This window comes from Seriola lalandi, unplaced genomic scaffold, assembly GCF_002814215.2.
Source record: "Seriola lalandi dorsalis isolate HSWRI2012SDOR001 ecotype SW California unplaced genomic scaffold, Sedor1 jcf7180002052274, whole genome shotgun sequence".
NCBI classification, from domain to species: Eukaryota; Metazoa; Chordata; class Actinopteri; order Carangiformes; family Carangidae; genus Seriola; species Seriola lalandi.
The window spans coordinates 2,129,911-2,147,528 of record NW_019522827.1 but is presented as its reverse complement, the minus strand read 5'-3'; the positions used below and the strand labels follow the sequence as shown (position 1 = coordinate 2,147,528).

At 38.8% G+C, this 17,618-nt stretch overlaps 3 protein-coding genes across 3 annotated transcripts; all 3 read left to right on the top strand.

The window, feature by feature from the left end:
• Positions 1 to 228: 228 nt before the first annotated feature.
• cat (catalase) lies at positions 229 to 10,903 on the top strand. Its single transcript, XM_023400315.2, has 13 exons — positions 229 to 388; positions 1,397 to 1,568; positions 2,060 to 2,170; positions 3,207 to 3,337; positions 3,585 to 3,689; positions 3,994 to 4,119; positions 4,225 to 4,416; positions 5,114 to 5,266; positions 5,602 to 5,740; positions 6,234 to 6,364; positions 7,228 to 7,335; positions 8,778 to 8,861; positions 9,524 to 10,903. The coding sequence occupies exons 1-13, from the start codon at positions 323 to 325 to the stop codon at positions 9,587 to 9,589; spliced, it is 1,584 nt and encodes a 527-aa protein (XP_023256083.1). The 5' UTR covers positions 229 to 322; the 3' UTR covers positions 9,590 to 10,903.
• A 139-nt stretch (positions 10,904 to 11,042) lies between these two features.
• Positions 11,043 to 14,177, top strand: LOC111650423 (dispanin subfamily A member 2b-like). Its single transcript, XM_023400324.2, has 2 exons — positions 11,043 to 12,426; positions 13,769 to 14,177. Exons 1-2 carry the CDS (start codon positions 12,211 to 12,213, stop codon positions 13,931 to 13,933), a joined length of 381 nt encoding a protein of 126 aa, XP_023256092.1. The 5' UTR covers positions 11,043 to 12,210; the 3' UTR covers positions 13,934 to 14,177.
• Positions 14,178 to 14,978: 801 nt separating this feature from the next.
• LOC111650352 (dispanin subfamily A member 2b-like) lies at positions 14,979 to 16,013 on the top strand. Its single transcript, XM_023400228.2, has 2 exons — positions 14,979 to 15,233; positions 15,523 to 16,013. Exons 1-2 carry the CDS (start codon positions 15,018 to 15,020, stop codon positions 15,691 to 15,693), a joined length of 387 nt encoding a protein of 128 aa, XP_023255996.1. The 5' UTR covers positions 14,979 to 15,017; the 3' UTR covers positions 15,694 to 16,013.
• The last annotated feature ends 1,605 nt before the right edge of the window (positions 16,014 to 17,618 follow it).

The window sequence follows — 17,618 nt, the reverse complement described above, 5'->3', positions numbered from 1 at the left end:
AGGGTAAACAGGCGGTTTTCCTACAAGGGCTGTAGTTATTTGCACATTGAACCTGTTGAGAAAACGAAGCCAAAAAACAGTAAAAACACTGCATCATGTAAAGACAATATACGATCTTTGTTTTGATGCTTTTTTTCCTCTTGTCTCAAAAGTAGGTCAGTTTCCTCCTTTCAGCCAACCAGAGGAGAGGGACACACGGGGGGCGGGGTCATATCGAGCAAAGTCCAGGAAGAATTTTTCAGGCATCGGGATAAAACGATAGCGCGTTTCTCTGCAACATCTCCTTCACAGTCCAAACGTCTGTTAGCACTGACCCGTCGAGATGGCTGACAACAGAGATAAAACTACCGATCAAATGAAGATATGGAAGGACAACAGAGGCTCTCAGGTCTGTATACGCCCCACATTTGCTGTGCAGCGCTGCCTAACTTGGGGTAAATCGGTGAGAGGTCATTCGGGGTAACAAGCTAACGTTAACAACCTCAACATAAAGATAGCTTGTCGCTCAAGCTAGCCTTCAACACCGAAGAATGATTTTGCAGACATGTAAATACAAGCTTTCCTAGTAGGTCTGTGCTAGGTTAACTGTTTGTATTGTGACCGTTTATAACCGTTATTATTGTAACGGACTGTCCAGCAAACCCACCAACAGTCGCTTGCTAACTTTACATACTAAACTAGCCTTTCAAAGACATCACATAACATAACCCAAACTGTTTCTCAGTAAATAAACACAGCTGAAAACCCTTTTAGGTGAGTAAGTTAGTGTATAGATATGAAGTAGGTCATTGTCCAGAGTTTGTGGCTGAACTTTAACCATGTCAGTTATGTAACCAGAACACAACAGTGCAAACAGCTAGTGTCAAGTAGAGTTCACCTTCTGAAAATAATTTACAGCTGTGAAAATAATGAAAACTGTATCAGTTTAATTTTAATTTAGTTCATGTGATTTCAGCTCATTAATTTGGTGAAGTCACATTTATTTATTTTTTTGTTGATGCAACGCTGCCGCCATCAGTGTCATGCTAGTTGCAGAAATATGATTGCAGTTTTCTAAGCATTATAGATATAAGGGTAAGTTAATAGCAACAGTTTTGAGTGAAGATTTGCTGCTTTATTTGTGTTTCATTTTCAATTGAAATTTCTTTGGCTTTATTTCTACCAAAACAAACCGTTGAAGAAATCATCTTGGGCTCTCTTATGGCCATTTTCCACTTTTGGTGGCATTTTATAGATTAAACAATCAATCAAATCATAATCAACAGTTTTATTAATAAAAAATAATTGTTAGTAGAAGCCTTGTTTGTAGTAGATTGTGATACATGCACACAGGAAGTTCTTTGTAATTGACCTTACATATGTTTGTTTTTTTAAATTCTGGTGTTGTTCACATCAGAGGCCAGACACGCTGACCACAGGGGCTGGCCATCCTGTTGGAGACAAGCTAAACCTGCAGACTGCAGGACCCAGGGGACCTCTGCTAGTCCAAGATGTGGTCTTCACAGACGAGATGGCCCACTTTGACAGGGAGCGAATCCCAGAGAGAGTGGTGCATGCCAAAGGTGCAGGTGAGTGTCAGGCAGTGATCAGTTTCTCCTGCGTAGCTCGCTCTGTGTCACCTCTATGGCGGCTACATACGGTTTACATTACACAGTAAAGGTGCTACTATGCTATAGTAGTAGTAGTAGTACTACAGCGATTTTGTATTTGTCAAAACAGAGGAATTTTATATCCTGATTATTTCCTATTACAAAAAGGATATTGTTGCTTGTTCCAACAGAAGTAACTGACAGAAAAGTAGGAAAAAAGCATATGAGGGTGTTTCTTGTTTGTGGATTAGCTCCAGTCAAATGCTAATCTTTGCAAGCTTTTCAGATCAAGGTCATAGACAGGGCAGATATTGAACAAATTATTTGTTGTCCTACTCTGGAGGGAGCTGCATTCTTTCTAGGGCTTGGTGATATAGAATAACACCCAGGTAGCTGCCAGCTATTGAAACCAGACATGACTAAGCTGATATAAACAAAGACATGTACTATCATTTTCCTCCATCATGCAGGGGCGTTTGGCTACTTTGAGGTGACGCATGACATCACCCGCTACAGCAAGGCCAAGGTGTTTGAGCATGTCGGCAAGACTACACCTATCGCTGTCCGCTTCTCCACTGTGGGTAAGAATAAACTGCAGTGTCTCCAAGTATGATTCATACCTTATCATTGTTTTATTATTATTATTACATTTTCTTCTAAAACATCAATCTAGAATTCTTTTTAAGGACGAGATATATTTTCTGATTTTATGTCCTCACACATTGTCATGGTTCTTGCTGCTGATGTTTGCTGCAAACATAGAATAAGCTTGTAGAAAGATGAAGAGAAAGATGGGGGGGAAACATAAATGAGCTGAAGATTATGCAAATCCTTTTATCCAGTTTTTTTTGTTGTTTTTACCTCAACTTTGTATTATTGATTTCTCTCTGATTTTAAACCTGTACCGTCTTCTATGATATTAAATTCTCAAATATTTTTATCTGCTCTAAATGATATATTTTGAAGTATCAAATGAGTAAAATTAGTCATTTTTTAAAAAATATTTATAATAAGGACACTTGTAATTTAAGTATTGCCTACTTTTATGGTTGTTGGTTGTATGAAACTGGCACCACACTGGTTATCTCTCTTCAACAGGTGGGTTGTGCCCTGAGCATGTTAGTTTGGCACATTCATTGGCTCGGATGGCTAAGAAGATTAGTATGAGTGTTATTGGAAGGTGCATGATGCCACTCTCACTTTACACTTGCAAGAATATTTTAGAAAATTGCGCTAATTTCATGAGATGAGATGACAGTTACAAACACCACCCGTTCCCCTCTAACTCAGACTAAAATATTCAAGTCCAAGGTGATGTCTTCATATGTCTTATTTTATCTGACCAGAAGTTTAAAACTCAGAGATATTAGTTCAGTATAATATAGGGCAAGGAAAAGCTACATTTGAGAAGCTGGGTACCATCACAACATTTTAGTGGTTTTACTTGAAAAGTGACTTAAATGATTTATTGACTTTGCCAATCATTTTTCTGTGAATCAACTGGTCATCGAGGCCCTTTAATTTGCTTTAAGTTTAGAACAATCTTTGTGCAGTGCCAACATATTAATTCACTAATATACAAGGAAAATGTCATCTCTCATTTGCATTTAATTCCAGCGGGGGAGTCGGGATCAGCAGACACAGTGCGAGACCCCCGAGGCTTTGCCGTCAAGTTTTACACTGAGGAGGGCAACTGGGACCTGACAGGCAACAACACCCCCATTTTCTTCATCAAGGACGCCCTGCTGGTGAGTGGGCCTCGGGGATGTATGAGCCAGATGAGGGGCACAATGCTATAGCTGAACAGTCTGTAGTTTTCTCTCAAACATGAAGTAGTAGAAGTAGTTTCATCAGTTGAATTCATTCCAGAGACTACATATGTCCTTCTGTGAGATGAATATGATCAAAAACAAATTTTTGAATTTTCACATTTTTGTCAACATGAATCAAGTTATTAAACATATCACATTGACTTGTGCCTTGTACCCCGTGCAGTTCCCGTCCTTCATCCACTCCCAGAAGCGCAATCCCCAAACCCACATGAAAGACCCTGATATGGTGTGGGACTTCTGGAGCCTGAGGCCTGAGAGTCTGCATCAGGTAGCTGCTGCTGAGCCTGAGGCTGTTCTTGAAGGCAATGTCTGTTCAAGTGTACAGAGGAGAATTTCAAAAAGAAAGATGAATTAGTTGATGGAACTTGACGTGATTTAAAATAGAAACCAAATATATATATATATATATATATAAGTAATTTAGTGTTGCAGTGAACTGTTGCTCTTGCATTATTCGGAAGGATTTACCTCATTGTAATTATACTTGAAGTAATAGTTTGATGGGTTAATGTCAACATTAGTTGCAACAGAAATATCATTATCTTGTCTTCTGTCCCGTATCTTCTGTGCAGGTGTCTTTCCTCTTCAGTGATCGCGGTTTGCCTGATGGCCACCGTCACATGAACGGCTACGGCTCGCACACCTTCAAACTGGTCAATTCTGATGGAGAGCGCGTCTACTGCAAGTTCCACTACAAGGTCTGTTTGAGCTCAGGTGAACTTTATTGATCTACCTCCTGGGATTTTTTTTTTTTGCTATTGCTTAGTTCTGTGTCATGTTTTTTTTTTTGTTTTTTTTTTTAGACTGATCAAGGAATAAAGAATCTGTCAGTGGAGGAGGCCGACCGGCTGGCAGCCACCAACCCAGATTATGCAATTGGAGATCTGTTTAATGCCATCGCCAATGGTAACTTCCCATCCTGGACCTTTTACATCCAGGTCATGACCTTTGAGCAGGCCGAGAGGTTCCAGTTCAACCCCTTCGATCTGACCAAGGTACAGCATCCCTCCACAGCAGTGCATTCTGGGTTATAAAGTTGAAAAAAAAAAAAAAACACCAGATGCAGTTGCATGCAGAGTACTTAAATGTGTTTATTGCATGGAACTATTGACATTATCACAGGTGTTTTTGCATTATTTGCAGTTTTGACTGAAACTCCCGTCAGGACACTGGGTGATAGATTTGACGAAGAGAAGTAATAGTAAGAAAGTTGATTGGAATTATTAAGACAAAGGCATATTTGTGAAGATTTCTGTGATGCCAGTGAAAGCCATTATCCATCAAAACAAATCAACAAAAAAATTATTTGTCAAACAAAACCTGGTTAGTTGTTAGTGGGAGAAGCCCTACAAACTGATTACAACTTGGAGAAATATCTTTTTCACAGCTACATTGTTGAGGGAAAAATTTGCAAAACAAAATAAGCCATGAGCACATACAGGCATTTTTACCGTTTGGACTGTGATCATGACTTTACTAAATTATGATTTTTAACCATCCAGCAAATAGAATAAAGTGTTTATGTCAGTGTTATAGTGGCATTTTTTTTGTGGCCAGCATCAGATATCTAGTTTTGAATATTTATATAAATACGAAACCGGGGAAAGCTCAGAAAGGTCTTGTGTACATGACAAATACTTCCCTGGGTGTGTCACTTCAGTATTTTTTGGCTAATGGAATATTCTCTTTCAGGTTTGGTCACATAAAGAATACCCGTTGATCCCCGTGGGCAGAATGGTCCTCAACAGGAACCCAGTCAACTACTTTGCAGAGGTGGAACAGCTGGCCTTTGACCCCAGCAACATGCCACCAGGCATCGAGCCGAGCCCCGACAAGATGCTGCAGGTAATGCCACAACGGATTGTACAGATTCTCTTGACATTTTTTTCAGTGAGACTGAAGTGAAATAAGTTAATAAATAACTAAACTGTCTATAAAAACTATAGTTTGCTGCCGGTTTATCTAAATGTGCATTACCATAAAGCACATCAAAAGACAAATTCCTAAGAGTTTGTTCATATAATTTGGTGGAACCTCTCTCTCTCTACGGTTTTTCATTTGTTACACAACTATTTGTGGCACCTTTCATGTGAAACTGTGCTGTTATCCCCATTTTTTTTAAATAAAATCGACTCTCCAGTGGAACAATGCTCTGTGTCTTCTCCCATTCCTTTGTCTAGGGTCGTCTCTTCTCCTACCCAGACACACATCGACACCGGCTGGGAGCCAACTACCTGCAGATCCCCGTCAACTGCCCCTTCAGGGCCCGTGTGGCCAACTACCAGCGTGATGGTCCGATGTGTATGTTTGACAACCAAGGTAAGTCATAGTTCAGCCTGTGTGTCTGTTTCCTTGTGCATGCAATAACAAGAACGGACACAAATGCTTAAGTCTTCGAGCAGGAGGTGTGGTTCAATAATGAATCTTTTTTTTTAACATGTATAATATTGTGATATTAGTTAGTTAGATATAAGTGTCAAGCCTGTATGGATACACATTTGTATAGTCAGCCTCAGTGTTTAAGATCAGCTCTGTAGATTCTATTTAAGAATGGTCTGTTTTTGTTAAATAAGCTTTATTTAACAAAATATCAATAATAATAGTAATGAGACCCTTACATTCTGACAAATTTTGTGATCATCGTCTTGGATTTAATCTCTCCATACAAATGTAATACCAATGGTTGACCAGAGGGTATCGCCATTTGCATATCTTTTGCTTGTCTCAGTAAAGTATGGTGCAGAATTCAGCCCTCATCTGCCCATTTTTCTCACTACCTGACTCACCAGTGTTTGGTCTGTCTGGCCTCCAGGTGGAGCTCCAAACTATTATCCCAACAGCTTCAGTGCCCCAGAGACCCAGCCTCAGTTTGTGGAGTCCAAGTTCAAGGTTTCTCCAGATGTGGGCCGTTACAACAGTGCAGATGAAGATAATACCACACAGGTAAATATAAACTCACAGGCTCTTTTATCGGCGTGTTTTCTATGGCCAAGCCATTTGTGCCACACTTCCTGGCTGTACAGAGCATTAAGGTGACCAGCACATAAAGGCCAGAAGTCCATGGTTTTGCTGGCAAGCATCTCTTGCATGCTTCATTGCTGACTTACTTACTTAAACATTTACCAGTCACAAAATTGTTGTCCCAATTGCATAAGCTGTGTCTTTAAATATGGGGGCAGTTCTCCTGATTGAGGTATATGGCACCATCTAAAACCTCACTCTGATTTCATCAAATACTGTAAAACTGTCAACTCTTCACTAGTTATATAAATAGAAATTACATTTTGCTTATCAGTACAGCAGTCAATTTAAAAGCAAATATTTCCAGCATGATTAAGTGAATTTGTCTTTGTGTCTGCGAGTCTACTAATTAATAATTTTAAAGAATTATCAGAAGCCAACATGAAGCCAAAAAAATGATCTGTTAGTTTCTTTTGCGAAACCCCCCCCCCCCACAAAATCCATAAATGTCTCGACTGGATAAATATTATTTTGTCAGGATTGTCAGCATAATAAACTATGGCTTCAGCCTCAGCCCCTTTGGTCATCTTTTTTTCTTTCTCTCATAGACTCATTATTCTGTTTGAAGGTTCGTTTTCAGTTCAAGTATTATTAAAAAGCTTGCACTAATCAAGGCTTTCATATAAAATGATGTGTTGCTCATAGTGCCAAACCTACAGCATCATCACCCAATCGAAATTTTTCAAACTGCCATTCCTTTATGTAGTGCACTTAAATGAACCTCATTTTGTGTGATCCACTTTCATCACCTGATCACATCAGCCTGTCTTTGTGTTTGATTGCAGGTGTGTACCTTCTACACCCAAGTGCTGAACGAAGAGGAGCGCCAGAGACTTTGCCAGAACATGGCAGGGGCCCTGAAGGGAGCCCAACTCTTCATCCAGAAGCGCATGGTGAGTCCACATCACCTTGTATGATCCACTCAGGGCAAGAATGACAGTAAACTATCAGGTTGTTGAACAGATTGCATGCATTCAGAGATGCAGCACAATGAAACCACAGGATGTAGCTTTTGGAAACACCAAATGTACCAGGGCTCTGTGGTTATGTAGGTGTTAAGAAAATGTTTTTCTATAACCCAGTTCATACTCAGGGCGCTTTCAAAGTGCATTTAAAACACACTTTAAAAGATTACAAAGAAAATGTTAGTGTAGAGGTTAATACTGATATAAAAAGTAAAATAAAGAAAAAAAGAGAAACATAAAATCAATAAACACATTAGAGGGTAGCAGGAAGCTTCGATTGTCTGGTAATTAGTCCCAGAATGAGGCACTGACAGTATAGTTACTGGATAAATCTTGCTGATCTTTGATCCTGCTATCAGAACACTGAGCATTTTCTTTTTTTCTTTCTTTCTTTATTTTTATTTGAAGAGGTCTGGCTGTTTTCTGTGTTGTACAAGCAGATAAGCTGTATATTTGGGGAAGATCTTAATTTTCCTTTTGTTGGAAAATTAAAAATTTTGTTGGACTGTTGGGAAAAGTGACTTTAGTCATCGACAGCTCTGGGACAAGGAATTATTAATCTGGCCAATGCACTGAATCAGTTTTTCAACAGGAAAAAATTTGTCATGGGAAAGTGTGTGCAAAGTTTATATGCATAAATGAATAATTATCATAGAAAATGTAGTTATTGTAAATAATAACAGCACAACAACAGAAGCACAATAACCAAATTCTTCACCTATGGTCCAGATATATTGGGTTGGTATTTATTGCATTGGTCCAACACAGTACCCTACAGAAAACCACTAGATATTTTCAAACTTACAAAATAACATTTAGATAGTACGTAAGTTTCCATTCGGACATTTAGTTTTATTTTCTCACATGCCTCCTTTGCCCACCCCCTCTGCCAACAGTTCACAGCCACATGAACCCCTGTGGCTTTGTGCAAAGGTGGGTAAAGATTTCACTTCGCTAGCTTTTGTGCTTCATTTTGCACTGTGGTCATGTCACAGTTTTTCACTTCACATGAAAAATATCCACCAAATGTTAGAAACTCTGTCAACCCTCAGAAAGGCTTAAATTGGATGTTGGGGAACTGAAAACTTGTCTTCATTGCTTAGGGATTTTATTCTATAACAATAAATTACAAAAAAACACAACTATTAAAAACATAATTAAGGATTATTAATTAACACTTAAAACAGGGACCGAATAATCAATCCACCAACTGTCATCACATTCTGATTCACTTCAAAGTGAGAAGAGCACAGAGGGAAAAAAAGAAATCTCTCATGAGAAACATGGTTCTAATTTTGGCAGATGGTACATATGGTGAGAAGCTGTTGCATTTTCGGTGCCTTTAAATTTCATTGTCCGTCTTCCTGCAGGTGGAGAACTTGAAGGCTATCCATCCAGACTATGGAAACAGGGTTCAGACACTTCTGAACAAGTACAATGCAGAGGCCCAGAAGGTAAACACAGTCCCTGTCCAACATGGAACAGAGTTTCCATCCAGTGTTAAGTGGTACATCCTACAGATGCTACCAGGGATGCTCATTTTGAATTTTTTTTTCTGACCTATAGCCGACGCTCGTTAACCGACAAGATCAAAATGTACTATTTAGAATGGAATGCCGATATAAATGTTTTGTTTTTATCAAGGGATTTATTTTTACACTTGCAGAACCGGCATAATAGCCTAGATCTCCTGTGTAGGAAAATATTTTATAAATTAAAATAAATAGCAAATAGTAGCCAGACTTTCTAATGTATAAATATTTTAACAAAACAAAAACACACATGGAATCCTCCAGCACAGAGAGCGCTGTAAGGAAAACCTCCTCCTGAAGTGACAAAGGTGGAGCCATTTAACACTTCACCTTCAAAGATAATTATAGATAAGGGATGGGATTTAGCCTCGTGGTGAGATCACACTAAATAGCGAAATTAAATAAATTGTAAAGTTATTAAATGATAGACAACGGGCACATTGATCACAGGACCCATTTAAAAAATCAGGGGTTTCTAGTGTTAGTATTTCATAATGACACCAGTTAATTGTTATGCTGTGCATATTCTGGACATTAAAATAGCTGATCCCATCTTTCTCTCTTTTCCTCTTTGTTTTCCTCAGAGCTCAACGGTGCGTGTTTACAGCCGTCCAGGAGCCTCGGCCATCGCTGCGTCCTCCAAGATGTGATGCCTTAAATGTCTGTCAGGGGCAGCCCTCCTCATTTCTCTAGCAACAAATGCACTTATATGATAACAACTGCTACTACCAGTAACAAGAATAGACATTACTTGATAAGACTGAAATACTAACCTTGTATTGTCAGGGTTAGTTCATTTTTTAATTCAATCCAAATGATAGATTTTCTTCTAAATGTGTGTTAAAAACCAGATGAGGTAAATTTATCTTGATTGAACAGCCATTTAAAAAAAGAAATGCCATTTACCATGTATAACGCCTTGAAAGTAATTTAAATATTTTATTTTGCGTTTTGATTTTATAGCGTTACAGGAATTAATCCCAACTGCTGTGTAGTAGTATAATGAATGATGATTGTTGCCTATAATTCCTCAGGTTGTGTGCATACCACTATGTTGTTATGATCCAAATCTTTTCTGTAGTTAAAATGTAAAGAAAAAAATCCAGCTGTTCAAAATTTCTTCTCTCAACATTCAAAAAAACATTTGTAAAAACAAAAATCTTGATTGAAGTTGGTAAAATACCTGGATTTGGTATGCAGGATTAGCTTGTTTGGACAATAATGAGTTTTGGGAAGTTTTCTTCATGCTTGACTGAAACTGACAGTAAACAGCAGACAGGAATTCATTATGAAGAGTAGGATATTGAAATTAAGGTTAGTAGAAATGGCAATGAGAAATCTCTTCATAATCATTTCATTGGCTGAATGTCTGAATGTCTCTTGAGCAAGTTTCAAGATGAGATATTTACCTTACAACTAAAACACTCTTCTGTGCCTTTTTTTTTTTTTTTTGTACAAAAACTACAAAACATAGGTGACTTTAATCTGAAATAATCTGTTATGAATTGCTCTATTTAGACAAAATAGCCAGTTGTTCACATGAAGAGATTGTACATTAGTACCATTAGAAAAATAACGTCAGAAGATGTAATTTAGTGGTAAATCTACAGTGACTATGAAGTTCTAATCTGAAGTTAAATGGTCACAAAGTTTGGAGAGAAACCCAGTTATTTCCAACTGACCTCAAGTTTAAAAATATCATGTTGGTCACGTTCATCCTGTGAAGAGACCACACATCTCCACAACAGGATGCAAACACACTCAAATCAAACATATCACCGTCCAATATGAATTGTCCATGTAACCTGCTATTATGTTTTTCTAAACTGTCAAATGTTCTTGATCTGAATGTAAACTGATTTTATTTTATTTTTTATTAATGTTCAAGTTGTGAAGCTGTTTCAGATGAGGTGTGTACTCAATGCCTGTTTTAATTTGTAATCAAAGCTTATCAGCAGCTTTCAGTTGTCTCCATTTCCTCTGGTCTAGCTGTCGTTTCAGAGCACGTTTGCATCATTGGGGATCTTTCACTACAGTGTGTGAAATGAAGTTGAAATATCATTGAGCTGCAGTTTGATCAAACAGCAGCACAACAGATTTAAACTGACATTTGCGGGTTTCCTGCTAACACTGCAGAGCTTTCTGTTCTTCAGTTGTTTGATAAAACAATGGGCCTCTGCTGGCCTAAAACCAGCCTCCTGTAATCCTCTAGCACACCAACACACACCAGCTTCTTAACCGCTGGTTTCAGTTTTTTTCTCATCTAGATGTATCTCATGCTACATCATCATCCGACCAAGATCAGGTCTGTGTTCCAAATCCATATTGCAGTACATGCTAATTCTATGAATTATCTACACTTGGTGATATATTATTTCAGCAGCAATCGGGGGGGGGGGGGGGGGGGGTTAAAGCTGTGGCCACCACCCACAATCCAATTATTTATTTCTTTGTTTCAACTCCCCCATTTCCTGCCCACAGGTACAATGCTGGGTTGTTGCAGTAATTTAAACATAAACCAAATGGAAATTTTGACTTGATGCTTGGTGCTGTGTGTAAGTAAGAGGATCATCAAAGTATATCGCAATTCAACCTGAATCCTGCCAAATTTTGTGCCAGTCCATCACATAGATGTAGATGTCAAGAAGGTTAAGTGAAAGCTTTGACATGCTGATGGTGCAACAGGAAAACTCATTTGTATTCATCCTCTGGGGAACACAAATGTTTTGTACAAAATTACATGGTAATCCATCCAGTACAGGCTGAAATAGTTCAGCCTGGACCAACAGACCAGCGCTGCAGTGACCTGCACATCCTGTCCTCCCAGTGCTGATGACAAACACAGTCATTTGCCTGCCAAGGATAGGTAAACGGTAGACAAGCCAATGACTGGAAGGGAGACATCATGATATTGACATGAAACCAATAGATCATAATGGGAAGGGTATGGAAGTGTGCTCTCACCATGTGTTTCTACAAAAGGAACCATAAGAAGCTGTACTTTTGACTATATTTCAGTTACTCTTTCAGACTAACTCAGGTCTTTGTGATGCTAATAAAGACCTTTATTCCTCTGAAAACGTGCCTCTGATTCTGCAGACAAGCAACCAAGTGTGGTCAGTTTGCTTATGTCTCATTGGCTTTTAACAGAAGAAAAATAGGCCTGTGCCAACCCCAAAAACCTTTAAAAGGAAATCAATATCATGTCGACAGTGACACTTTACTTCTTACACACCATTCTCCACTCCAAACTGCAGTTGAGCTCACAGCAATGAATCCTGTTGGTTATCGGGCTGAGGCTGTCCCATTGCAGGTGGGGCAGTACAGTGTTGCCCCTGGACAGCCTGGGGGATCTGCAGCGGTTCAGTACACCACTGTGAATGTCATCACTGAGCCCCCTAAAGACTACATCATCTGGTCCCTCTTCTCCTTGGTCTACTCCAACCCATTCTGCCTTGGGCTGGTGGCTCTCATCCATTCTGTCAAGGTGAGTTCATGTGTGACAGTTATGAAGCGCTTATGAATTCTGTCACTCTTGTACCAGTCTTGTGTTTTGGCACATTTAAGTGGAAGTAATGAGAGTTTTAGCAATATCTAAATATACTCGGAGTATTTTACACTTTATTAATGTCTAACAATCTTATTGCACGTGTAGGCCTTTTCCTCTATAGAAACTCAATGACATGTAACCTGACATGTCCTTTGTCACAGATTCTGCTTTTGTTTCCACTGCACTCCCCCTGCTTTGGGGACGAGTTCCTGAACCAAAAATTCAGCTCTGCTCATTGTACTGAATATTAAATAAATATTTCACTCTGAGGTGAAAGAAATGCTACACGGCAAACAGTGTAATTAATAATCGGGGACATGTTTAGATAAGCACTGCAAGGAAGTGTGTTTTGGTCCACGCGTAATACTCTGCTTTACAAAATCCAAATCATGTTTTGCCATGTTATGCATTTGTCTGTGTAAACTGTAGATTGTGTGGACAGTGTTGGGGAATATGTTTCTAGTTTCAATACATTTTCCAGTATGGTTCGGATTGCGCAGTTAAAATCGTCTTATAACATTTACAGCAGTAAGCTATTTTTTTCCACTGAATGGCAGGGCAGTGCACCAAATGCTGCATCATTACACTTCAGTTTCCTATTAAGAAAAAAAAAAAAAAGCTCTGAGATGATTGCACTTTGTCCTGCCAGGTTCTTCACCTTCATCTTCCAGTCTTCCTCGTAAGGGTTGATGGTACAGAGCGGGGTGGATGGTAGAGCAGCAACTTCAGCACCACAGAGCTGGTGTCGGCCACATGTTTGTGACCTGCAACTGCAGATTGGGCCCCTCTGTTCATTTATTCATACTGATAACCATGAAAGAAAAAAGAAAAAAAGATAAATTACAAGAGATAACTGTAGGTGCACTCAGCTACCAAATGGTGCATGAAAATGACATTTGTCAGTTTGAAGTGATGTTGCCTCTTTCGATGACATCTATTAAAAAGTGTTCTTGCTTGTAAAACATGGAGAAAAAAAAAAGGCAGAAGCTTGAATCAGATCATTGCGGGTTATTAAAAGTTCAGCTCCAGATTATGGGTTAAGTTCCTGTAGTGCAACAGGGCTTTTTCAGGTTTATTTTCTAGCAAACCAGCTGTAACATCTAACTCTAGATAGATGGATAGATAGATCTATCCATCAATGACCGTGACAAGAATCATCATTCAGAGGAATTACAGTTGGGAGGCGAAGAATATTCTTCACTTCAAGATGTTAGATATATCATGCTTACACATGTGCACACAAATGGAGATTTTATGAGATGTGCTTTTGTCTTTTCAGTCCAGAGACCGGAAGATGGCTGGAAACCTGGAGGGTGCCCGAAGCTACGGCTCCTCTGCTTTCTGCTTCAACATTGTGGCAAATGTCCTGAGTGCCACTGGTTTTCTTATGTTCATTCTTATATATTCTACAATATATTATAATGTATATCACCCTTACCACTGAGACTAAATTTCAAATATTGTTAGGGATGCCTGCTGCTGTGGCTTGGTGATACTTCTCTCCTTTACGCTCATCGCATAATTTTAGCTGATCCTCAAGCAACAGATACTTATTAATGTTGCAAAAGCCTTTAATGGAATTTATCCACGTTTCAAGTCTGCATGCCGGACTTTCTTATGAAAGTCACAGTTCCTGTCTGATTTCCTTCCAGCTGTTTCATTTGTCAATAAATGAAAGTTTCACTTCACTGTGTGCTTCTGAGATTTTATTTTCCACAATTACAGTGATACACTTTCACTGTGTTACCATGTACCATGTGTAATTTTGATTGACTAAAAACTTTTTATTTTAATGTGCAGTTTGATCAATTAGAAGTAATCTGACATGAGTGGGGCTTCATCTGTTCAGTACTTATATCAGTCATTATATCTTTACCAGCGTCTGTTTTGTAAACCACTGGGTAACTGCTGGCCTGTTCGCTTTGGGATCCGACCTTCTGCAATTTTCTAGTTGACAGACAGGTATCAGCGTTTGTTTCCACGCTGCTTTCAGTTTGTCTGTGTTTACAGTTATTTGATCCAGACATATCTCACTGTACACCATCACCCCTGGAGAAAAAAAGAATAAGGCCATTGAAACATCCCATCAGGCTGCTCTTCTTTTGCAGGTGACAAATGTGACAGTTGGGGAGTACAGTGGCGTAATGGTTAACACATAAGAGCTACATCAGTGGTCATATTCCTGGCTGGTGGACCTGTGTTGCATGTAATAACCTTCTTTCTCCATTTTCACATTTGCTATCTTCTACATGTCAATTGCCAAATAAATGCAACCCTCACCCTGACCCACAATTTAAAGGAAGGCATAATGGACAGACTGTGCCGTATTTTGAACTGAATCTGCAAAAAGATCATGTACTGCATGTTTTTCAACAGCCAACACAAGCGTGCTGTGTTTTCTTTTGCTCGTTGGTCTTTGGCGGAAGAACCCCAAAACCTTCAAAGGGAAGTCAACGCTTACAGTGACACATAACTTCTTGCACAACCACCTGCAGCTGCCACTTCAAACTGCACTTGAGCTGAGAGCAATGAATCCTGAAGGTCAACCAGCTGAGGTTGTCCCATTGCAGGTGGGGAGGAATGACGGGCCCCCTGGACAACCTGGGACATCTGCAGTGGTTGAGTACACCACTGTGAACATCCACACGGAGCCCCCTCCAGACCACATCATCTGGTCCCTCTGCTGCTTTGCCCACTGCAACCCCTGCTGCCTCGGACTGGCTGCTCTCATCTATTCTATCAAGGTGAGTTCATGTGTGACCGTTGCCTGTTTGAAAAATGCTGCCTGTTTTTTGAATGTGTTCCAAACATTCCTTGAAGACATAATCAGCAAAACAACAATGATATACAGTATATAGGAAAGGAAGGATGGAGGGAAACGGAAGAAAGCAGTCACATTCACAGCAAATAAGAATCTAAAGCTTTTGCAGGAGATTTTGAGCCTCTTCTCAGCATTGGAGGTTTTGAGTACCTGGAGGTTGAGGATGACTATGAATCCACTTAATATTGCTTAATATGCTTTTGTCCCTCCAGGCCAGAGACAAGAAGGTGGCCGGAGACCTGGAAGGTGCCCGAAAGTACGGCTCCAGTGCTCGCTGCCTCAACATCTGGTCCACAGTCCTGGCTTGCACCATGATCCTTATTTTCATTATTTTACTCTCCAGGTCAGATGTAACGTACAGACCCATGTATTACCATTATTAGTGGTAAAAGTTTCAAATTCTATTTGAGTTGCCTGCTGTTGCGTCTTGGTGATATTTTTGGTTATTTGCTTCATGCTTATGGCACAATTTATATCTTTTTACTTATTTTCTTAAGCAAAAAAAAAAAAGCTTTTTTGTTGGTGTCACAAAAGTCTTAAATGAAACACATCCATCTTTTCTTGATGACTATTTTTAGTTGAGTTTGACATTCATGTGAGACTTTGTTATTAAATTAGATTTTCTGTTGTAAGACCTGTATCTCAGCAGTTGTTTCAAGAAGAGAACAGTGTCATCTGTCAATAAAGGTCTCTGTTTCATAAATCTTTGAAACGTGTGTCATGAGATTTTAAGGGTTAAAAACACATTGTAGTTGTAGTAGTATACTCACTGGCATGGTTTTCCACATTTTCTATATTGGGTTGAATCAACAACTGTGGAAACGAGCCAAACACAAAACTGTCACTGACACAAACAGTTGTTAATTAATTTACACTGCTGTAAAACTTTTTTTCATCATCATCATCATCATCATCATCATCATCATCATCATCACTATTATCAGACTACTTTTTACCAGTAGCAGAGGAGCAAAACTCTATCAGAACAAAAACTCATATAAAAACTCAAAAACTCAAAACTCAAAGAAAAGGAAACTGCAACATGGAATCTCATAAATTTCCAAGGCATCAATGAGATACATTAAATATCTGTTTTTTTAAAAACCTTTTAAATTACAATTCCACCAAAAGAAGCATTTTATGGTATTTTTTCTTTTCACATTGGAGGGATTAAAAATAGCTGAAAATCAGGGCAAAGATTCCACTCCAGGTAGGAACGATACTGATACCAATTGATAAACACATTGGAGAGTTGGTATTACGGAAGTGAAAGCCCTAATCAATAATGTGGGGTGATTGGTTGTCTTTTTAAGGAGTGGAAACTGTTGTAATAAACCTCATCGCCCTGACCTCAGTATTATGGATACTGGAAAACAAAGGGCTTCATTTGTGCCATATCACAACAATGACTCAGGACTTGATATCAAGAAAGCTATACCTAATAAACAGAAATAAAGTGTTATTAATTGCTCTATATGTTCCTGGGATTTGGGAAGCATGAGCGTTAACATTAAAGGGCCATTGCACAGAAGAAGGCACGATCAACACCTGAATGTAGAAGTCATTAAACTGACCGTCCAGTGAATTCTATTCTGCATGGAAACATCTGCAGTTGTGTTCACATCATCTGTATTTGTTATTTACCTGCAGCATGTCATTTAAAACTTTGACAAATTGATTGGGACTTTGTAAATCTGCCAGCCTCATTAGCAACAAGAATATGAGTTTTAAATTACGTAACTAAAGATATTTGGCTTAAAATAAATTAGGTAGTTAGGTTGAACTGTTGCCCTCGTAAAGCTTGAACCAAATGATCCAGGATATTTCAAACTGGGCCAACTGTGTTACAGGTACAGGAACAAAGAATAATGAACAAGATGATAAGATTATGTGAAAAATGTTTTTAAAGGTTAACAATGGGATGGCAGTGGATTCAGGAGTAAAGTACAATTCTTTAGATACAAAAGGGTTTGTGAAGACCAACAAAGTGATAGAGAAAATCTTCACCAATCCTTTGTTATTTTCAACATGTGTATTTTACATTTATTATTATTTACATTTATTTCTTTTTTCCCTTTAATTTTCTTCTTCTTTTCTGTAAAATTATTTAATCAAATGCTCTGAGATTAAAAGATATTAGAGATTAAAATGGGGAATGACCCCTCCACTTTTATCAACACCTCACATTAAGGGGAAAAAATTGCTTTTGAGATGCAGTGTTGAGTTAAATCACTCAAACATTTTAATTTATCTGAAATATACATTAGAGGGTTGAGCTGGCAGGCTGATGGCTGGACCTCTGCTGTCT